Here is a 24,236-nt window from a genome sequence, read left to right as displayed (position 1 = left end):
ATAATAAAGTTCAATAAATTGATTCCCTAATCATAAAAACTTGTTTTACACATTATGTACAGGTACCCAGAGACTACAGCCATACAGCATGTCACAGCTATACCACAGACCTTCACAGAGAACAAGCCGGGGAGAGGCGCTAACTGCGATGACATACATTCAGAGATCAAGTTGTGGATACGCACAGTGCATTTGGCACAGCTCACTGAAGACTGCCCACACAGGGACAGTAAAATAATCCCAACTAAGTGATAATGTGGATTAATTCAACTACATTAATTCCAGGAGGAACACTTAATTCACAATTAAAGTAGCCATCAGAAGAGATTTGATTAAGTTGAATCAAATGCAGCTGAACTAATCATTTTAGTTTCATTAAGCATCCCTCTATAGACAAATCCTAGACCTTGAGATCTGTTTCCAGTATAAAACAAGTCTTTTTAGTTGAGATATGCAAAAGTCTGAGGACTGAGGGGAGCTCAGGTATTAGAAGTATTCTTTGGCAGTTTGGTACAAATATAAAAAATAGATTACTTTTGAGGACTAAGCTAAGCTTTTCCCATTTTATATTTTTACTGCCAGCACCAGAACTGCTTCAGTGACACAGTAACACTTATATATGGTAACTTAAATACAGCCTTACATTTTAATGAAACAAAATTCATATTACAGATAAACTTCAAAAGATACCTTCCAACAGGCTATCCGCTCCCCACAAAGAAGTTACATTCTTAAGATTCAGTGCGAAAACTTTCCTACGGCAATGACAGAACTCAGGAAACACTGCACAACTGTTCATCTTCTCTGTAATACGGTAACTGGCAAACATCAGAGACCAGTCTGCAAAAGGCAGCCAACTATACTGAGCATTCCAGCTCATATGGAATGTTATTTGATGTCAAAACCATTGGTTAATTCATTAAACATCCCTTTCTCTTTCATGAAATAAAGTACACCACAGTTCTCTCCCGTAACTGCAATCCAATCTTGGTACCATGAAAAACTGCCGCTCAGAGTTTATGCAATCTGCTTTATAACATTGCATCAAGCTACAACAGTTAAAATACACTGTTTTACAAAGCAGCAGACATTCATTTAAAATCTGGCAATTCCCTTTTAAAAGCAGTAATTTTTCCTTCTAGTGTCATGCCTGTCCTGAAGGAGATAAAGCCAGACTCATTCTGAAGGGGGTCAGGGAGGAAGGAAACACTTCCAGAATGAAGTGTCCAACAGTTCTACAGCCTGCGGGGCAGAAGGCTGCAACATTATGTCTGTCTCCAGTAATACAGCTCTAAAGATATTGCTTTGTCCAAATGCTGCTATAAAGACTTTCAATTTCACATTGCTTCCAACAATAGGAGTTTAACTTGAATAGGGCATTCCATGATGAAGGCCATTTAAATAACATATCTAGTTATCTCAGTTTTGAGATACTGTAGCACAGCTTCACTTCATTTTTCCTTGTCTGCTGCAGACTCCCAATTCAAACTTCTAAACACACAGTTCAGAGCAAACCTAACAAAAGGTTTAAGGAGACTCCCCTGCTGGGTACACAAGCACAACAAGCCAGTCACAGTAGGTGTGGAAGTGGACCTAGTTCATTTTCAGATTTTTCAGCAAATGGTGCCAGAGCCTTAGCCAGTTTGTCAGCTTAAGTGAGAATTTTATGGGGAAAACAGGTATACAAACAATACATAGTACTGTTTATGGTTTTTTTCCCCCCTATGGAAAACTGACCTGATGCTAGGAGAAGTTTCACTCAGGGCTGTAGGAATGCTTTCATTTTACCTCTTAAAAAAAGGATAGATAGTGCTACACAGACTGCCTAATCCACTTACCACAGAAGATTCCATTCCTTTTTATGGAATCTTCTCAGTATTTCTAGAACTCAATACTTACTGCTGGCTCAGTCATCACAGCCAAGTAGCAATCTCTATTCTCAGTTAACAGAAGTGACCCCTCTGGAATTCACATATTATATAGTAAATATATCTGAAGATAAACCTGGTGATTAGCTCCAAATGCCTGACCATGAAGAATTAAAAAAGAAACAAGCTGACATGGGAGTCCTTCCTTGGATTTAAGGACCTTGTGGGTACGGAACTCCGATTTATGTTGTCCTGGAGATTTCACAAGATTTAATTCTTGCATGTTCTTTTGGTCACTTCGACATGAAAATCCAGGTAATTCAGCTTTGAACAGCTTTGCTTGCAATACATGTCTTTTTCATAAAGGAAATCTGTGAATTTCCCCCTCCCCATAGATTCTCACACATTCACACAGACTCTCTAGAAAGGTAAGACACTTTATTGAATTTGTTGATAAATTAAGAAAGGACTATGAACCAGACTTATGGGTCACAGGTGCTTGTAAACAGACATAAATTCCTTCCCACAGAAAGCCCGACTCCATGTGCTCAGCCAGAAGTCACTTTCCCCAGCGTTGCTCACAGGCTGCATAGTGATGGAGGGCAGAGAAAAAGTCTTCATAGCTGATGTTCAGGTGGGAAGGCAAAGAACTGAGAAAGCAAGTTAGAAAAGTTAAGCTTTTATAAACACCGCACCATTCATGTGGTCAGTCAGGAATATCACTACTTAAAGCAAGGTACTGTCTGAGTAACCTTGTGAAGCTGTTCTCAACACTGTTATTGTCACTCACCTCTAGTAACTTAACTAGCTGTTAGTATCCTGTCAGCCCCTAAATCAAAGCCTAACAATCATTAGAGCACATAGGGCACTTCAAACTAGTGAAAAAGTTGGAGAAGCACAGGTCTGCCCAGACATTTCAGTGCCCTATAAATGCTCTCAGATTTAAGAAATACAGCAAGTCTAGTAAGCTCAGTTATTGCCAACACTGGAAAGTAATCCGGAGGAATGATCATCCTACATCATCCTTTTTCCCTTATATCCTTAGTTTCCCTGTTAGAAACCTGTAAGCCACTCAAAATCCACGTAAGGAACACCGACAGGACTGGGACCGGACCCCTGAGACTAGATGGCAACCAAAGTTTTTCCTTAAACCTGAAGAGTAAAGCTTGCTGTTGCCTAATTGTGGCTGAAGGAACAACAATGAATGTTTGACAGGTTTCATTTAACATTTTTTAAATATCCTCAAATCAATCTCCAGACACCTCTGTTTAGACAGATCTCCTCTTACGGCTATTTCCATAAGGCAAGTCACATAAAGACTTGCTTAGTTAAGACATTATTCCAACCTGTTTCACAGTATTCATAGGTAACTCACATGATCTCTGTCAGTCTGATGTGCCACGGAAGGAATCCTAATGTGCTGTCCACAGGACCAAACTTCAAGACTAAATCAGGATCAGGAAATCCATTTGTACCTGTAAGAACAAGTTAAATTCAGCTGTATTAAATTCACCAGAAGATTGGTTTTAAATCTAAATCCTAAGGCATCTGCTTTTGCATTAAATAAATTTTTTTTTAACATGAAGTGAAGCTCCTGAGGACAAGTTAACAATTAAAAGCCCAAGAGGACAGACTGGTCTTGCACCACCTGAACAGGACCAGCTGAGCAAAAGCTTAGGCAGCCACTGCAGGCCCAGCTAGACTGTTATTTTTATATCACATAGTTTTCAAAGACTTGGTAAGGAAGTGATACGAACAGTTACATTGTTTTGAATAAGAACAAACCTTAACACTGCTGTTTAAACTGACTCGTTCTAGTTTTGTCTTGGCAAACTTGATTTTAGTAGCATAGAACATGCTGTACCCTCACCCATACCTACTCCCATACTTAAGTCCTAACTCAACTATGTGGAGTTGCAGTCGAGTAAAAGGACTATTAACACAAAAAACCTTAAGGGTGTTCCACTGAAGAAGAAAAATTTGATATCACAGACCATCAAGAAAAGTTGTAAAAAAATACCCTGTCAGATTAAATGTCTCTTTCTCAGCATGGAGCTTAGACAATTTTAAAAACGACTTTTACTATGACATTTCAGACAAACTGTTGCAGGTGACATCCTTCTGCTTACAAGAGTGAAGAAAAACAGGGCAGTATTTTTTTTTTTTTTCCTGTTACTAAGTGGACAGCATGACCCATCACAGGGCAGGGCTAGATAACACTTCACTAGTTGGCCACACTCTTACTACCCATACCTTGAAATCCCAGTCACTAGTGAGAACATCCTACTCATCTTCTGAGGTTGAAGACAATCAGTGGCCAAATGACACTGTCTCCCTTTCATACACTTCTGCCATGCCTGAGCTACTCCAGGCTAAAACTGCTAGTCGATAAGCTTAGAAGTCCATCTTTCCCTGCTAATTCTACCAAGTTGATTAGGGCAACATGTGAAAACCAGGATAGTACCCTCAAGTAACCCAAGAAGGTAAGCTGTTCTTCATGCGCCTGCCTAGCTCATCTGAAAAGCATTCCAGCAGTCATAACCCTACTTTGCTATAATGCTGCAAATAGTCATGATTATTGAATGCTATTTCTTGTCACCCATTCCATAGAATCACAGAATCAACTAGGTTGGAAAGGACCTTGAAGATCATCTAGTCCAACCATTAACCTAGCACTGACAGTTCCCATCTACACCATATCTCTCAGCGTTATATCGACCCTACTCTTAAACACCTCCAGGGATGGGGACTCCACCACCTCCCTGGGCAATCCATTCCACTGCCTAATAACCCGTTCTGTAAAGAAATACTTCCTGATATCTAGCCTAAACCTTCCCTGGTGCAACTTGAGGCCATTCCATCTTGTCCTATCACTTGTTACTTGGTTAAAGAGACTCATCCCCAGCTCTCTGCAACCTCCTTTCAGGTAGTTGTAGAGGGCGATGAGGTCTCCCCTCAGCCTCCTCTTCTCCAGACTAAACAACCCCAGTTCCCTCAGACGCTCCTCGTACGACATGTGCTCCAGACCCTTCACCAGCTTCGTTGCCCTTCTCTGGACACACTCGAGTAATTCAATGTCCTTTTTGTAGTGAGGGGCCCAAAACTCAACACAGTCATCGAGGTGCGACCTCGCCAGTGCTGAGTACAGGGGTAAGATCACTTCCCTGTCCCTGCTGGCCACGCTATTTCTGATACAGGCCAGGATGCCGTTGGCCTGCTTGGCCACCTGGGCACACTGCTGGCTCATGTTCAGCCGGCTGTCAATCAACACCCCCAGGTCCCTCTCTGACTGGCAGCTCTCCAGCCACTCCTCCCCAAGCCTGTAGCGCTGCTGGGGGTTGTTGTGACCCAAGTGCAGCACCTGGCATTTGGCCTTATTGAACTTCATACAGTTGGCCTTGGCCTATCACTCCAGCCTGTCCAGATCTCTCTGCAGAGCCTCCCTACCCTCGAGCAGATCAACACTCCCACCCAGCTTGGTGTCGTCTGCAAACTTACTGAGGGTGCATTCAATCCCCTCGTCTAGGTCATCAATAAAGATGTTGAACAGGAGTGGCCCCAAAACCGAGTCCTGGGGGACACCACTCGTGACCAGAAATTACCCACTAATTCTACAAGTTAACTGCAAGAGAGCTTACATTGCATAATGGCTACCTTTAGCAGACAGAGTTTAATACTGCCTATTTGCTCTGAAGTTCAGATGGTATTTCTCAACTATTTTCTCACTTGTTTGAAAAAACCCAACAAAACCCTAACCAGGTAAGAGCCTTTTACAAGTTTAATTTAGTTATAGAGGAATTTAACTTTGGGAATAACAGAACAGCAAACTAAGGTCCTGTCAGATTTCGCTCTCCCCAGGTTTTTAAAATCTCCAGCTTCAATTTCAAGAGTTCACATTTTCCCTCCCCACTGAATCATCACAATACTAATTCTCTTACCAGAGGTAAAGAAGCTATTTTCCCAAGCATGTGCATTTCTAAGGGAGGATTAAGTATTTAGACAGAAGTGCCTTGTGCCACAGTCCAGATCTTTAAGAGAAATTATAAAGCAAAAGCCACTTATATGTTCAGAAGCTAGCATGTTAGTATGAAAGAGCTTTGCAGGGAAGCAGTGAATACTTAGAAGTGGGGCCTCTGGAGGAAGTGGACAGCTTTACTCATCAGCTGATTCAGTAGCTGAGTACTCCTCAGCTGGCCAGTTCAGCAGCAGGATCTTCAACACTACAATGGCTTTTCAAACAGGAAAAGACCTTCAGAGAGCCCAGTTAATGCTAACATTTCCTTTTGGTTCCTATCTGAAGGAAAATGAAAATGTACACTGTAGAATTACTGTCAGAACAGCCTATTCAAAACACAGTACTGTGCTTTCCACTCTGCATCCATTTCTCTGCTTAAACATTATCAACAGTACAGATACTTTACACGTGGAAGCTCCCTCAGAGCTGCTAGAGTTACAGCACTCAAGTTTAGCACACACAGGATAGAAGGATTTGTGAACAGACTCTAAAAAGCAAGAGGCCAAAAGACTTGGACACTCAAGGGACAGGACTCTGGCAACATCCCTCCTAGGTCAGGAGTTCTGAGGGGAACATGAAGGAATTTGTAGAACTGACAGCACTACTCTTCTCCACATAGATTTTTATAGGGCAACTTGAACACCCTTAATTAATAGTCATGTTCTTCTTTACTGGGAAGGCAGATGGCAAGTAGAGACAATATTATAATGCAGCTGGTAGCTACTTTTCTGAAAACAAGCAGGTTAGCTGAGGCATTGCTCAGAAGAAAGTACTCAGACTGAAGAAAACTCAAGCTGTATTAGAGCATGACTGGATTAAGAACTAGAAAAGACAGATGACAAGCCAGAACCATACCATTTTAGGACTAGACTTCAATAACTGCATCCTAAATATGAACAGAAAGTTAAAAAATTACATTACCATGTACTTAAAATCAAAATGTGAGAAAACAGAAACTTATAGAAGTCACCATGAACACAAACCCTAAAAATAGAGCTACTCAAGTACTGCTTTTCAGAACTCACTCTCAACTTAGATCAGTAACTCACAGATGTTTACATTCAACATCTTTCCATTAACGATGCACAGAAACTAAATTTGCCTACAACTAAAATGAGTAGTTCCATAAATTGCTGCTAAGTAAGTCATGAAAGAACAGTTCTTTACCTCCAACTGCCCTAAACATTTAAACCAAGCAAATTAACAAGCAGGACTAGTTATAAATACTATCCTTAGTTATTAGCCACATAGATTAAGTAGTCCATTTTCAAAGTCTGTAGTTTTGAAAGATTAAAAGTCTAGGAGATTTCTCTTTCTGTGCTCAGCTACCACACATTACTTGGACAATAAATCTGATCAATTTAAGACTAGACCTAATACTTTTAACATATCCAGACACTTAAAAGCACAGACAGAAGAGCAAGGGTTTGAGAAACTCCAGTTAAACATCACTGGACAAAATACATACATTGGCATCAACTGTCACCAATTCCTCACAAAATGAATGACTGTTTTAAAGAAGCAATTACTCATTTCATTGAATTGCCTTTGGGGTATAACAAGATAGATGTCTAAGTTACTTCTTCAGGTGCCTTAAATACATTTATTAATTCCATTACAGTAAGAAGCTATCATGCAGCATGCTGACAACAGGGATTGAATTCAGTTTGAAATTAAGATTAAAGTGTCCAAACTGCCATGGTAGTCAGTCTGGAGAGCAATTCAGCTGACCACCCATTTAGGAAAAAAAAAAAAAAAAAAAAAATCACTCTCTAAAGTCCAATTAATGGGAGCCACAATAACATGCCTGCAGACATCCAAGCTGAAGTGTGCAATCTGAAACCTGAACTCTGCCAAGCTAATTACAGCTGCAATTAACATGCATGGATCACCTAGGAAAGCTGAGCAACTATTACAGCTCCATAGCACCACTGGGGAAGTGGAGGCCTGTTCTAAGCAAGGTCTCCCAGATGGAAGATTAGGGCAGCCCTGCCCTTCCAATAGCTATTGCATGTAGTCATGCACCTCACTGCAGAGTCAGTAATCTGCATGAATTAGTAATGAAGGTAACTAAGCTAGTGTGGGTTATACAGCAGCAAAAGATCAGCAAGTGTTCTATCATTTGCACTCAGGGTGGTAGTTAGGCAGCAGTAACAGCTTTAATTGCTGTAACTAGATCTGGAAGATTCACTCTGCCCATACCCAGGTTTGCAGCATGCCAACTTGCAAGAAGTTAACCTAATTTATAATAGCCTAGTTTCAGGTGACCCCAGCACTAGTTTTTCATCTCAGAACATCCCACAGAGGTTATAAACTCTGAAAAGCTGACACTCTCCAATTTAGCTTAAGGTTTCCTTTTTCTGCTCTAAAGAAAAAGCTCAAAAGGGAATAAACTAGTAAGAAATTTTTAGCAGAAGCCTGAAAGCAATAATCATAACTTATTCTGATAGACTAAGCATCAAGATGCACACGTTCTGAGCAATAAATATACTAGAAACCAAATCTGTTATGAAATGAGTACTCTTTCCCCTCCTCCCCACAGACCATGTCATACTTACTACTTAATAAGTTGTCTAACACATTCACATCCAGGTCTGTGTATGTTCTTTGCTGCTGTGCTACCAACTGACAAAAGTTCTGAGCAGCTTTTACTATGTCTGCTTTTCCATCTTCTGGAGACAGCACCTTCAATGTAGATTGGCAATTTAAAACTGAAAGTACAAAACACAGTTTAAAAGCAACAGAAATATAGTTGTTTTGAATGTGCTTTAGATATTCAGAGGATAAGATTGAAAGTAACTTATAGTTTACTTCATATATTATACAACTAGTCATAGATATACCTCATCCAACTCTTACAGAAGTGGGTAAGATTCTTCTGGATTTGCTGTATTACTAAAATGCAAGTTGAAGGCAACTACTTTGAGGAGTCTTGTGAATAGTAGTTTAATTAACATCAGTCTTGAAGTGTAGAGTATTCCAGTGAATTTACACTGGTTCTTACACTGTCAGGCAAAGCAGTGAGAGGAAGGTAAACAATGTAGAAAGACTTGCAGTTCAGGGAAAGAAAAAAGAATCTAATTACTAGCTTAGAAGAAAAAGGTGTTTTAACAGCTCTTGTGGACATTCATGTGACACAATGATTAGGCTGGGGCCCTCCCTGAATATGATCACAGGATCTTTCAGCAGCACTTCAAAATTGATGCAAGAGTTATAATATTGCTGCAGAGATTCTAGGAACCAGATAGTAGTACCAGAATTCACCCACTAATCTGTAATTATGTCTGTGACTTAAGAGGATATTTCACAAGAATCTCATTGTCTACACTACTGTGAGATAAGAGTCTTCTTTCACTACGTGACTTGCATCATTGTCAGTCCTGATAAGGTACCTCAGAGGTAAACTTACAAGGAAGCTGAAGGCTACAGATAGTTACTTCAAGCTAGGTTTTGTACACTGGGTTAAATAGTGTGTGGACACATTAGACTTATACAGAACTTATGATAGTTATAACCAGATACTTAAAAATAACATTTCTTGAAACTGCAGAACCCGACTGCAAAGGACCAGAGAACAGAGTCAGAAGATTCATAAGAACTCCTAAAAAAACCCCCTCAGTCTATCCAAAGCCACCACAATGAAAACAATTGTTCAATTTGTCATATGTCCTATGTTAGAGAAGAATTCTCCAACAGTATTCATAAGTGTAAGATGTCATTTTGCTTCTCAGAAGTGAGAAATTGCAGTTTAATATTATGAACTGGACAGATGTCAGCTTGTTCAGTTCAAAGTATGAAGGCATCTGATCTGACTATGGAGCCTTCTAAGTAAGAATGAAAATTCTGAAGAGAACAGAAAGCACCTCTGCTTTTCATAGTTTCCAGCACAAAAGGTTCCTGAGACTTAAATATATCCTTTCAGTCAGCAAGTCTAAGCAGTCTTTCAGTAGTTCATTTGATCTGGATGTAAATATCTTGATTTAGGGAAGGGCAGCTAAGTAGTATGCTGGAGTTTGAGACATTAACAGCCTGTCTACCCCATTTTTTGATGGTTATTTCAACATCCACAGGAATAAAGAGAAATAACATGAAACTTGGATGTTCCCATGTAAATGCTAGCACCTTAGCCTAAGTTACTTGTAAGGCAAGTTTATGCTACAACATTGGACTTTATATGGGAAAACTGACACAAAGGATCTCACCATCCTATCAGCTCTTGTAGGGGAAGCAAAACTCAGCCAGCAGCTAAATGTTCCAAACCAAACCATTCTATGATAGGTATAGTCTTTTCTTAAGTCTTGAACTATGTGATATTGTCTTAGAACATAAGGGTTGGGGTTTATTATGAGACCTATTTAAGTGTTATGTGTTGCAGCTAGGAAAGCTGTAAGTATCAGCCTACACCTCTAAGGCAAAGGACTGCTTGTGATTTACTACATTTTGAACAGACTTCTAGCGTTTATGTTTGCACGCCTAAACAAATACTTACAGCAGATAATACTGATAAGGAACATTAACCTTGAAACATATTCCTGTTTTTCACTTCCACTACATGCAAAAGCTGCTATCAGAGAATTTTTTTTTACCTTATGCTCTTTATTTTCCTGGTGTCATTATACACTGCCATGACAACTAGCAGTTTTGCTCTTTCTCTTCTTTCTCCTGACTCAGAGTTATAAGTTTGGAAAGATGGAAGTGCACGCATTGTTAACTTGACATCAGTTCCCTCACACTTATCCCAGTGCTTTTTCAACTCACTCAGCAAAAGAATTAATCTCACTGAAACCGTGGGGAGTTGAGCTACACTGATGCATTAAAGGGGTCATGGCACAACAGCTGGGCTAAAGGGATGATAAGACTACCCAATAATGACCACTATGGGAAAGGGAGAGCCATACTGTCACTATTAGTTAAGAACAAATAAGCACAATGAAAGTTTAATACTAGCTCAGGAAGGTTGCATGTGTTCTGATAATCAGTGCTTACTGAAGGAAAAGGTCACTGTACACAGGAATGTGTTTAAGTAAAAGCAGAGTTAGGATTTATATATAGCTATTTAGAGTCATACCAATCCCCCTTGCAATTCATCTTACCTTGATCAGCTTTGTCTTGATTTGCAAATTCCACGGTGTACTTGGAGCAATCTAGTCCTAAGAGTTCTTGCTGCTGTTTTAAAATTTCATCCATCAATCTTGAATTATTCCTCTTGAAAATACCTTTAAAAAAAGGTTGCATGTCAGCCAACTCCTATAAAGACTGCTACATAATAAACCTGACACTAAGCAGGAAGAAAAAAGAATCAGGTGGTCAGTACTGGTTTCAAACTGGAGTTCACAAGTACGATAAGAATCCAAAGCAAATGCTACTGCAAATGACTAATTTCAGTGACCTTGGAAAGACAACTCACATGCTTTTGTTCCTCTTTCACTCAGCCTGGTTTAAGTAGCAAGCTGCAATTGCGTAAGAGAAAGTTTAAGACTTACTCCATTGTCCTTACTATGCTAGCAATAGTTTGAGATAGCAATACCCTACCAGCACAGGACTACCAAATCAGATTAACACAGAGTTCCTTTAATGCCCATACTGCTGTAGATTTGCAGCTTAAGTCTGCTACCACTTAACTGCCACACCACTAAGGCTGCAGGCTAACAAAGCAAGTCACCACAAAGCAAGAGCCAGAGAAATAAATCAGCGCATCAGGCCACAGTAACTGTCCACTGCTACGCCATGGCCAACGCCACAGATTTCCTAACAAGAAGATTTCACAAGCTGTATATTTCAAGGAGTTAATGCAGTCCCCAAGGCCTTTTTATACTTATATGTTTATGGCAAACACATTTTGAGTGCAGGAGATTACAATAACTTGCTTAATCAAACACACTTGGGTTCCTGTTCTAAAATAAATTCTAGCTCTTGAGACACACAACTATTTCTAATTAAAAACCACAGTAAAAATTAAGTGTTACAACTTAAATATTTACAATGCAGAAGTGTGGCTAGGCATATTTACTTAGGAACTGATAGCACTTTTATCACATTCTATCCAGGCTGTTACTAAGAGCTTAAGTTTCATTCAGAAATCTTGTATTTCAAGCACTTCTGTTGACCAGTCTAAAAAATGCCCACACAATAATCTTACAAGAAACACTGAACTTGTACACAATTTTATGATCAGGCTTATGATTCAACACCTCAACCTGATTCTGGAATTAAACTGCTACAAACAGCAGTCTCCACATCAGTAGTAGTCAAACAGTGTATATAAGTATTAGGTTAAGACCATAATACATTAGGAGTTAGTTTGCAACATGAAGAAATACAACACATTTATTTAATATGCTAGCCTTGAGGGCTAGTGCATTAGTATTTTTACACAGGCTTCATTAGAGGTTTCAATTGGTGGTAAATTATCTGGTTTTCCTCTCATCCAGGATCCTTCCCGCAAAAAAATAATTTACTTTATTACACAAGTGTTAGTGATGCTTATAACTGATTTCACATGTTGAAAGACAAGCAAATCTCAGTAAGGCAGCAACCTTGACAGAACAAAAGTGTTAGAATATTTCCACTAAATCTAAATTGTTACACTTTGTGCTCCTGCTTCCTAGTGTATATTTACACGTATTAGAAGTTGAGAATGCTGCTTTGAATAATAGCATTTGATACAACTCTGCTTGGGTAAGTGTTTTGTGCTAGAGCTAGCACTGATTGTCTTCCTTACACTTAAGGTCAACAGCAATGCAGCTACTGCAATTGCTAATCCCACAACATCTTCAAGTAAGAACTGCACAAGGTTGCATGTGCCTCACCTCTAAGAGTCACTTGACTTTCATCCACTTTTCAAGATGGGAAAAAAAAACCCCTATGTTCAATATTCAGAAGAGTTGGCATAACTAGGAAAGGCTCCCAATCTGGGAAATAGCTGCTCTCTTCTTCCCCTGCACCACCCAACACTAAGATCAATTCTTCTCTCATGTGAAGTTGTTGCCTATTCCTGTCAAAGACTAGAAGAACAGATTTCAGAACCCACACTCCAGCTCTAAAGTAAATGAAGGCACTGACAATAACAGGGTAAGAGAACAGACTAAGGTGCTTACTGCTCAGTAAAAAGGAACATCAGATGAAGGACTCGGTTCAGCGCTGAGGTGAAGGTCCTTAACACACACATTGGATACTGAAGACATGAAATTTATCTGAATACCACCAGCATTTCCCTTCCACTCTCCTCATTTACCTCACCCACCTCCTTAGTTTTTCAAACCTGGGTTCTGTGTTGCTCTTGGAATAGCAGATTAACACAAACTAGAAGCTGCCGTAGTTATAGTATGTCCTTCTTGGAAAGACCTCCACACCTAAATTCCAACTGATCTACCAACCTTGACACACCTGCAGTCTTCCTGAAGAGAAGATCCTGAAGCACATCAAGAAGGTAGTAAAACTAACCACAATCTTCATTTAAAACCAGTAGTATTTGGGAACTTCACCCCTTCAGTGTTTTGTCTCTCAGTGCACAAGACGTTTTCACTTGCAAATGCATATGATGGCAAACACAGTCCTGCCAGAGGCAATGTACATGGGCCAAATTCACTTTAAAAGTTTTACATGGTTGTGACTCAGACATAAACTCCCTTCTCTTACAGTATCTCAAAAATCCATTTGTCTACAAGTTTCGTTTTTTAAAACTTTGAAAATCCATCCAAGTTAGTTCTAGAAGATGCTGTTGCTAATTTATACATGATAAATATAGTAAACAAGAGTGCATGAGTACACCAACTCACTAACAGAATTCAAGTGTTCCTAGGCAGCAAGACTTAAATCCTGGTTTAATGCTACCTTCCAATTTTGTTCAGTCTTCCACATAAGTTGAAAGCATGTCCATAATACAGTTTTAACATTATAGAGAGTTAATGTTTGACAAGAGGTCCACTAAATTTTAGCAATACAAGAGCTGTTGGATGTTAAGTGGGGAAAATTTCAGCCCTACTACTGTTTCTAATATGGAACACAAACATGAAATTGTCACTATTATTTCTCATTAGAAACAATTTTTGTTTCTGAAAAGCAGAAACAGTTTTGTTCAGTCAGAACTCTGTAGTCTCTGCAAATGTGTATATTCCAGCAAATGAAGTGTGAAGAATTATGCATATTTAAGCACTATAATTCCCAAAGCAAAATAAAACATCAGGTGGGCTTTTGGTTTGGTTCTTTTCCATGTTTTGGTGTGGGGTTTTTTGTTGTTGTTGTTGTTTGTATTTTTGGGGTTGTTTGTTTGTGGGGTTTTTTTGTTTTGTTTTTTTTTTTTTTTTAAACTACTGAGAACTTGTGAGCTGTTTTCAGGGATAATTCTTGTTTTTACAACACAAGCTGCAAAGCCGCTGTTGATCATTAGTTCCCATTAGAGTTGAGGGAAAGAACTGTTTTAGCTTCCTGCAGTAGTGCTCCATGACAGAGGTCTTTTTTAGGGCACGTGCCTTTTGCTCAGTTTTACAATAGTTACAAGCCACGCCCCTTCGCAGTCAACTGTGGTGGTGCAGCATTTTAGGGTTAGAGACTGACAAATGCAGTTTGTAATTAAGAGGCTGCAAGTTCAGCAGAAGCAAGGCTCAAGCATGACAGGAACTGTGAGCTGGAAGGGAACAACTGGGAACAGAGAAACACCAGGTGGTGTCAACCATTTGGTTGTCCAGCTAGACTATCACAGCCACCACCTGTTAATGCCTTGGTAGCATCTCAAAGTTCAACATTCCTGCTTGCCCTGCTTTTTAAAGCAGCAGAATCTGGTAAAACACAGAACAAGAATCAGCTCTTCCTTACAAGGGAAGACCTTAACCAAAGTTAAGCCTAGGAAAGAATACATTTTCACAGCATTTCAGTTATTTGCTTTTTCTCAACTCCTTTCCAGTGTCAACAAGGGAAGAGTTGTAAGGTAACAAGTCTGTTTAAAGCATCAAAGTATTAACAGTTTGAGAAATGTCAAATGTGGTGGTTTAATCCCTGCCGGGGTCTGAGATCACATGGCCGCTGCCCCTCCCCCACAAAGGGAGTGAAATACAAAGCCCCGGGGCTGAGATAAGGAAAGGTTTAATACAACAGTGCAACAGCAACACAACAAACAATAACAACAAGAATAACAGTGATAACAATGAACAGAGCAAAGTATATACCGATACAGCAGTGAGAGAACCGGCTGCGCCAACCCACGTGATCACGGATTCTTCCCGCGCTCGCACCAGGATGTGACCTCAGCATGATATATGAATAACCCGGCTAGAGCTCCCCCCCCACTGCTGGGGAAACTTAACCCTATCCTGGTTAAACTAGGACATCAAATCATAACCCAAGTCAAATAATGTACATGCAATAAACTGCTTTAATACGTGAACAACTTCTGTGTACATCCTTGTTGGATCATGCTGGTTGATAACAGAGGAAAGCAGGGTTTGGGTTATTACACTGGACCTCACAGGATACAGAGAGCTAGAAAAATGTTTTAAGCTTGTCTACTCCAAGAGCCTAGAAAAAAAATAATCCAGGTTTGAAAGTGGCTGAAGTCACTTAAGTTTCACCCACATTAAAGACACTTAAGTTAGTGCTAACCAAATAGGAAAAACTCAAGTTAGAACTTATAACCTTGTGACTGTTTGTCCCACATTTCTTCTTGGAGGGACATTCTGTACCAGAACAAGAGCTCATCAGCAATCGAGAGAAGAGAACCTACTTTCATATTATCCATGCTGATAAGGAGATTACCTTCTACAGATTAGCGCTAGCCCTTTTAATAAGTGTGGTCCGAGGACTCCTCCCAACTCAACACCGAAACGCAATTGTTGAATGCGAAGTTTCACATGGGTGAAGACCCAGAGCAGATGTCACGTGATACTGGTATATCACAAGTGTTCCAGTGACACAAAACCACAACATATTTATCTCCCCCAGTGAAGTGAAGTGAACACACTGAATATCTAGAAAGTTTGATGGATTGATCAGATCAGCTAAACAACCAAATAATTTGGGAGTGACTACAAGTCTACGTTTGAGGCTAATGAAATAATTTCTTTTGCTTACTGCAGTACTCTATCCTTTCAAAGAATTTCTAAGAGAAAATTGGTCAGAAGTAAAGCAGTTCAGTGGAAAGCTAAATGCAGGATGAAGAAGCCCAAGTTCTCAATACGGTTGTACTATGGGCTTTAAGAAACCTTCAACTTGAAGCATCTGTTCAGGAGCCCAAAGTATTCAAATGCCAAGACTCAGCAAGCTCCCAAAAAGCACTCTAGACTTGTCCCAAACTAATTCAGGAAAGCTTCACTGATGGACAGAAGTTAACACTCAAGTACTTTGACACATTCAAGTGGCAAAGTAACAGAAGTTCAAGTATATAACTGGTCAAAGGCTTCTGTTCCCCAGATGATATTTTAACTATGTCTACAGAATTGCATAATCACTGCCTTCTGACTGTGAGAAGCCTGCATTATTTCCTCAGAGATAAAGTCTTGACCAACATGGCTGGAATTGTACCAACAATAGGATTGGCAACACAGAAGCCCACAGAAATAAATCCTTGATCAAAAAAATAAAGACTTAGTCAATCTGGATTTAATAACTGAGGTGCGCCCAGTAGCATTAAGTTTATTATGGTTTTATTCTACTGCATATCAATGAAAATGTCCTCAAAACACCAGAGGCAGTAAAAGCATGTAAAAGCATGCCACCTTAGGCCTCCAAGCCTGCTGGGGCAGGGGGGGCAAACCTCAACTTTGAGCACTGCCACTCATAGCATCATATATTTATTACAGTACATGACAGTTACTTATGTTATGGTCCTCTTGCATTCTGCAAAGACCTTTTCACCCCAGTCTTCCAGCATACTGATCTTTATGGATTCAGAGAAGACAGCCAAGTACCTGATCACATTGCACAAGTATTATCCAATATATTTGTAACATTCTGGGTTCTGTAATTGCCCAGGAGAATCAGCACAACTCCGGCCAAGTTGCCCTTACAGTTGCTGGTGCAGCTGCTGTAACATACTAGTGTCAGCTGGGATGCAGCTACTTATTCTGACACCAAAGAATACAGACATAACCTTCTATTTAGTAATTTTGTTAAAAGTACAGAAATTTACAACTATAAACAAATGAATAGCTTATCCGGCACTTCTTTAAAGAACTTCATGCTTCCCTCTCTTCCTATAGAAGGGGCAATTAAGGACACGTTGTTAATTTAAGCCTTGTACAGGAAACTGACACAGTATTTCTTCCAGAAAATGCAACCATGGAAGACCACTCATAATCAAAGTTTCCTGTTGCAATGAGAAGAATCTTAGTACTACAAATATGCAATGATGGAAAAGGAAACAAACTTAAGTATAACCCACTACGTCTAACACAGATTCAGAGCACTTGTCATTGTGTTTCCTTCTTCACCACAGCCAGCATCAGTGGGGACAATGTATCTTTGATAAGGCAATAGTTGGTACAATTGTATGCACACAGAACCTCACTGAAGCAGCTGAGCAGACCAAAAGTAAATCTCACCACCTGAGAAGACGAAAACAAGTGCACAACATAATTAAGGTTCACCCTCTGCTACTGATAAGAGCAAGCTGTACCTAACTTTACCCACCTTCACTATATACTAGTGTTACTGCTGAGGGCTCAGACACCGGATTTAGCAACAACTGCAGCACCCTACTTAATGACTACCTGGAAATGCTGCATGCTCAATCCAGGCACCATAAGGAGCTTAGCACCAAAAGAAAGTCAACATAACTGCTGTCACCAGAAGTAAATATATACTCAATCCACATGAATGACTACTTGCTGACTCTCTGAAACCAGTTTAAAAGGCTCAGCTGACAAGACACTGTGCAAAAAGCAGTTGTGGCTGCTATCCCAGAAAACCTATTGAACACCCGTGAAGAACATACATGTGTAATAGCAGGCTATTCTCATTGACTCTAAAAATTTGGCAAAAGCCACTGATTTAAAATGTTTTAGCTGCTCTGCATTGCCTTGCCTTCTTCAGCTACGTTCCAACAACCTGTAATTTAAGATGGCAATTAAACCAGCATATCCTGGTATCAAAGGGCCAACAGAAGAATGAACTACTGAAAAGCATTATGTCTTGATACTAAAGTCATGAGATCATAGCAATATTTTCAGATTTGAAAGCTGTTAACAAAATCTCTTAACATGCAACTTCAGCGTGAATGTAACAACACACGGAAACAGCAGCAAATAATCTTTTTTTCTGAACTGCTAACAAAGACAATTGTTTTGCAAAGTTACTTCAGCTACGCTGCCCTTCAGAGGACATAACCTTGTCATCTCTGGTCATCATATTTACAGTCTTGTAATAAGTTAGTCTTAGATCTGACTCAATCTCGACACATGTGCTGGAGAAGCAGAAATATCTTCTCCACAACGAAGGCATCAGACACTACAACAGCACTAGTTCTTCCCTGTCAGAGAGGCCCTCTGTGACAGCAGCTACCTAAGCACTGGCTGGTACCTTCTCCCTCCTCAGTGTTGAATGGTTTCACAGAGAGCAAGCTGAAAACCAAGACCACCGAGACACATAACTCTCAGCTGGATCTGTTCCTCAATTCAGTCCTCATACATATAATTTGTGCAGTACAATGTAGGGATCTAAAAAGGAACTAAGCATACACATATATTAGGCAACACTGCAGATAGCTTATTTGAGGTTTGACAGAAATTAGATACAATACAATAAAATGTTTCTCTTCAGGCTATGAGGGAAACTCACCCTTGTTTGGTATTAACATTTGCTCTGTAGCATTTAACCTGACTGAATGATTTCCAAGTTGAGAGCAAAAAACATCAACACATAAATGGCTTTTCAGAAGGTGCTGACTTTTCTGTGTCCTTGAGGTGTTACGCAAATATTTTATACCATTCTTTGATTTCCAAATGAGGAAGTATTCTCCCACTGAAACACAACATAACCAAGTTCCACAAGAGCCCTGCACAGATTGCCAATTTAAACTGCCAAGTGACTGGTATTAAGCCCAGTTTCTTAAAAAGATCTTAGAGAACTTAGTGAAAGTCAAGTCATTCAAGTCTTGTATCACATACGAAGGACAAGACATGAAGCAGAACTTTTAATGGCAGGTTTTTTTTTAAAAAAAAATAATCACAAATGCCTATGCTCAGGGAAAGGCCTGCATACCTCAGATGCTTTTGCGCACTTGACAATAGATTCCACCTACTTACATGGGACACACTGTTGAGTTTTTCCTGAGAGCACACTGGAAGACAACTATTACAGACTGTATCTCTAACCTGGCATAAATCTACAGAGTTAATCTAATTTGGGTGACATCTCCAGACAGCCAATCAGAAGTATCACAGAATGGTTTGTGTTGGAAGGGTCCTTAAAAGCTCATCTAGTTCCAACCCCCCTGACAGGGGCTCAAAGCCCCGTCCAACCTGGCCTTGAACACTTCCAGGGAGGGGGCAGCCACAACCTCTCTGGGCAACCTGTTCCAGTGCCTCACCACCCTTACAGTAAAGAATGTCTTCCTCATATATAATCTAAATCTACCCTCTGTCAGTTTAAAACCATTAATCTTTGTCCTATCCCTACACTCCCAATCACGAGTCCCTCCCCATCTGTAGGTCCCCTTTAGCTACTAGAAAGCCACTCTAAGGTCTCCCCGGATCCTTCTCTTCTCCAGGCTGAACAACCCCAACTCTCTCAGCCTGTCCTCATAAGGGACGTGCTCCAGGCCCTGATCATCTTCGTGGCCTCCTCTGGACCCACTCGAGCAGGTCCATGTCCTTCTTATGTTGGGGGCCCTAGAGCTGAACACAGCACTGCAGGTGGGGTCTCACAAGAGCAGAGTAGAGGGGGAGAATCCCCTCCCTCATCCTGCTGGCCACACTTCTCTTGATGCAGCCCAGGATACAGTTGGCTTTCTGGGCTGTGAGCGCACATTGCTGGCTCATAGTCAGTTTTCCATCCGCTAATACCCCCAAGTCCTTCTCCCCAGGGCTGCTCTCAGTTCACTCATTGCCCAGCCTGTATTTGTGCTTGGGATTGCCCTGACCCATGTGCAGGACCCTGCACTTGGCCTTGTAGAATCTCATGAGGTTAGCACGGGCCCACCTCTCCAGCCTGTCCAGGTCCCTCTGGATGGCATCTCCCCTCCCTCCAGCATGTCAACCACACCACACAGCTTGGTGTCATCGGGAAACTTGCTGAGGGTGCACTCAATCCCACTGTCTGTGTCGCCAACAAAGATGTTAAACAGCATTGGTCCCAACACTGACTCCTGAGGAACACCACTCGTCACCGCTCTCCACTTGGACATTGAGCCGTTGACCACAACTCTTGGAGTGCGACCATCCAGCCCATTCCTTACCCACCGAGGGGCCCATCCAGCAAATCCATCTCTCCAATTTAGAGACAAGGATGTCATGTGGGGCAGTGTCAAATGCTTTGCACAAGTCCAGGTAAATGACATCAGTTGCTCTTCCCTCACCCACCAACGCTGTAACTCTGTCATAGAAAGCCACCAAATTTCTCAGGCACAATTTGCCCTTCGTGAAGCCCTGCTGGCTGTCACCAATCACCTCCTTATTTTCCATGTGCCTTAGCATAGTTTCCAGGAAGATCCACTCCGTGATCTTTCTGGGCACAGAGGTGAGACTGACTGTCATGTAGTTCCCTGGGTCTTCCTTTTTTCCCTTTTTAAAAGAGGGGGCTATGTTTCCCCTTTTCCAGTCAGCAGGAACTTCACCGGACCACCAGGACTTCTCAAATATGATGGATAGTGGCTGAGCCACTTCATCCACCACTTCCCTCAGAACCCATCGATGCATCTCATCAGGTCCCAAGTAGCTCACACAACAGTTAAACACTGATCTTCCTACAGTCTCACCATTGACAGCAAGAACACAGGGACCTTTAGCATAAAGCTTTTTCCTCTGGAGAGGACAGAAACAGGACACAGTCCATCTCATGTATTATTAGCCCTTCTGAGTTGATTAACTGCAACTAGACAAACTGAGATCATCTCTCAACAGCCGGATAGAAAGCTTCATCTAATAATATCTTGATATGGCTGGTTTCATCTCTTCAGTAGGAAAGCATAGGTATGAGGAAGACAGATTTGTTCCACGATTACTCCACAGAATGCTAAATCTGAACTCTGAGCTTATCTTCAAGATACTCAGTGACGTGGAATCAATGTATCTGCAAAAGCAAGAGTTCAACTGTCTTACAACTGAGACACAATAATGAATAAAATCACATAGCAGATACGAAAAACCACCAGTTTTCACAAGCACTGGCTCAGAGTTAACTCAAGTGTCAAATAGCACCAGTCCTTATACCAAATGTAGTTTTGTTTTACAATACAGGCAGCACACAGGACATGTTTATGTTTAACTACCCTTTCATCTCTCTTCACCTATGAAAATAGATGGCTACTCTCATTCATCCACTTCTGGAAGCTCAGACACAGCTCATAAACAGAGCTCGGAAGAGCAGGTAGCTTAAAGCTCTTCTCTACTAACAGCCCGTACCCTACATGGTCATGGCTCTAGGATGCCCGTCGTTCTTGTCAGCCCAGGGCTGGGGACAAGGCTCAAGGCACCACCACCTGCCCCCTCCAGGGAGCTGGCAGGCCCGGGCCGCCCCGACACAGGAGCTGGGGCAGGAGGGCACTGGGGGCACTGCCCAGGCTCACCGGGGCCAGGAGCTCTACAGAAGCCAAACAACTCCAGGGGATGGGAAAGGAGCTGCCCACAGCGAGGCTGGCACCCGGCTCGGGAAGACCCCGGGACAGGGAGGGCCCTGGCTCGACGCCGGGGGCACAGAGGGCCCGGGCGGCGCCGGCCCGCCCGGAAGCGCTCCCCAGGGCTGCCACCGCCCGGGCCGGGACTCGGGGCACCGCCGCGGCACCACCTCCCCCCTCCCCTGCCGTCCCCGGCCCCGCTGGCGCCGCTCACCATTATGGTCGTAGACGCTGACATAAGAGATGCCCACCGCCATGCACCACACCACCAGGCTGGCCATGTCCGCGTAGCTCGGCTCCTCCTCGGTCACCACCAGCCCCATGTGCACCGGCAGCTTCTGCAGGGCCCGCCCGTCCGCGCGCCACCGCTGCCGGCCCTGCGCCGCGCCCCCGGGCCGCCGCCGCGCCGCGCCCGCCTTGCGGAAGGCGAAAGCCCCGGCGGCGGGCGCCAGGAGGGCGCAGGAGGCGGCGGCGGAGGCGGCGCGGCGCCAGAGCCAGGCGCGGGGCCCGGCGGCGGCGCGGCCGCGGAAGCAAGCGAGCAGCGCGCGCTGCAGGCAGAGCAGGGCGCGCAGCAGGGCGTGCAGCGCGCGCCACGCCAGCCCGCCCGCCCCGCTCATGGGGGGCGCGCGGCGCGGGGCGGCGGCACCGCCGCCAACCGACAGGAGGGCGCGAGGCAGCGGCGCGAGACCCGCGGGGCGGGGGGACGAGGCGGGGGGTGCCTCAGCCGCAGCGCGCCGCCCGCCGCGCCGCCGCCATCCCCTCACTGAGTCCGCGTCTGCCGCCCGGCAACCGCCGCCAGCGCGGCCATCTTCTTACCGCCCCGCCTGATCTTTCACCTCTCACCCCGCCACATGCAAGGCGCCCGTTGGCCGCCAGGAAGGTAGCGTCACTTCCGGCCGCGGGGAGCGAATGACGTGGCCCTGAGGGAGGGGACGGGGCGGGGCGAGGGGAGGTTGGAACGGCCCGGGGCGGGGGGGGGCGGGACAGAGCCCCGCCCCTCGGGGGTGGGCGAGATCTCGGGGCGGGGCCGCGCCCCCTGGCGGCCGCTGCTGGCGGCGACCTGCATCTGCGGCTGGGGGAGGGAAGCGGGGGGTGGCGGCGGGCGCGGGATCGGGGCGTTTGGGAAGAGCCTCGGTAGTCTCAGTTTAGCTTCGAGCCTCCTGGCTCTTCCTCGGCTGTTTCAGGAGCTAATCTGAACCCCTTCCCCGTGTCCAGCCCCGCGACGTGGCCTTCTTGGCGCCCGTAGCGCCTCGTTCACGATGGCGTTCAAAACAGGGGGAAATCTGAGCACCTCAGAGGCAGCCGAGCCTCGCAGGTGTCTTTATGAAACAACACGTTTCACCCGCAAAGCACACTGCAAATACTCGCTAGGCGATTCTGCGGAGTGGGCGTGGGAAATGGGAGTAGCGCAGCCCCTGGAAACCCGTTGAGCGTGCCCCTGTGGTGGCCCAGAGTGCGAGGCCTCAGGAGTGCACACCCCTTTTCTCAGTCTCCCACAAAACCTGCAGTTCCCAGGTTTTTGCAGCCTTGGCTTGTAACATCCCACAGATCCGAAGATGCAAATCCCACCGCAGGCAAAAGATAGAGCAAGAGCTGACAAGCTAGCCCTGTGCCGTCAAGACAGATGGGTGGGCTGAAGTGACACAGGGAGATATTTAAAGTGCTCTATTAAAAGAATCCGCCAATATAAAATTGAATGAAAAATTCTGTATCATGAAAATATTTTTCTTGCTCAGAAAATAACTACTTCCCAGACTTCTAATACAGACCAACATTAGCCAGCAAAAATAACACAGTCAAACCACAAGGAAGACTTGTGCTGTTCCATAAATATCTAAATCCTTAGCTACGAAAACTTTGGATGGCTGATGATACGTTAAAAGGTTAAAATGTAAAGAAAAATGAACTTCAGTCCTTTCAATTGTATAGCTTAATGTGTTGGGTGCCTAAGAACCCCAAGTGTCGATTGCTTTTGCATAGGCAACAAAACCAAATAGCTGCACTCTGGCACCTGACAAAACAGCCTCTGTGAATGTGAGTGATTACTCAGTTACTGAATGCCAACAGAAGATAAAGAACAATAGAAGCTGTTTGCTTGGAAAAGTAATTTGCTGGTGTTATTACTCCTCAGTTATCAGCTGAGATTTATGAACTGTCAGGAAACCCCTTAGATTACTGTTTGTAAGTCACTGGTTTTAGTGGTCTCAGCAATCCAATTTTGTTTAGTTTTCAAGCACTTCGCGAACTGCTTGATAAAATTTGTACATACATCAGAACTGATGCATATACCGTTAAGTCCTTTTCTTGGTGTGCAAAAATCTGGAAGGTTCCTGCCAGTGAAGGGGGCCACTTGCAGTGTATACTCCCACGTGAAGTACACCTAACTCAAAAGTATACACACAGCATCTTGAGCTATATTGTAGTCCATTAGCTATTCAGCTACCAAAATAAACTCTTCCAAAAACTTTGTCTCACTTGATCTTATCCTAATATTTGGCAGAGGTAGAGATCTATTTCCTAAGAATCTCCCTTCTTCTGCTTACAACAGAATCGGGTCAAGTTGACCTCAGTGTTTTCATTCCTTACTATT

At 42.9% G+C, this 24,236-nt stretch overlaps 1 protein-coding gene across 1 annotated transcript; it reads right to left on the bottom strand.

Annotated features, from left to right (window-relative positions):
- Positions 1-2,285: 2,285 nt before the first annotated feature.
- On the bottom strand, positions 2,286-22,490 carry NUS1 (NUS1 dehydrodolichyl diphosphate synthase subunit). The gene is made up of 5 exons (XM_074862358.1): positions 21,861-22,490; positions 10,977-11,099; positions 8,442-8,594; positions 3,244-3,343; positions 2,286-2,518 (listed from the first exon to the last, which is right to left on the bottom strand). Exons 1-5 carry the CDS (start codon positions 22,261-22,263, stop codon positions 2,428-2,430), a joined length of 870 nt encoding a protein of 289 aa, XP_074718459.1. The 5' UTR covers positions 22,264-22,490; the 3' UTR covers positions 2,286-2,427.
- Positions 22,491-24,236: the final 1,746 nt, after the last annotated feature.

Source organism: Strix uralensis, chromosome 3 (genome assembly GCF_047716275.1).
Source record: "Strix uralensis isolate ZFMK-TIS-50842 chromosome 3, bStrUra1, whole genome shotgun sequence".
NCBI classification, from domain to species: domain Eukaryota; kingdom Metazoa; phylum Chordata; class Aves; order Strigiformes; family Strigidae; genus Strix; species Strix uralensis.
Note: the sequence above shows the minus strand (reverse complement) of the source record. Positions and strands in the feature narration are given on the sequence as shown.

What these genes read in the sequence shown, in the direction of transcription:
- NUS1 (XM_074862358.1), bottom strand. Translation starts at nt 22,263, where the DNA reads ATGAGCGGGGCGGGCGGGCTGGCGTGGCGCGCGCTGCACGCCCTGCTG. An exon ending in GTTAGACAACTTATTAAGTA is followed by an intron (nt 3,344 to 8,441) that starts GTAAGTATGACA and finishes TTGTTCTTACAG; the next exon opens with GTACAAATGGATTTCCTGAT. An exon ending in ATCAGACTGACAGAGATCAT is followed by an intron (nt 2,519 to 3,243) that starts GTGAGTTACCTA and finishes TTGCTTTCTCAG; the next exon opens with TTCTTTGCCTTCCCACCTGA.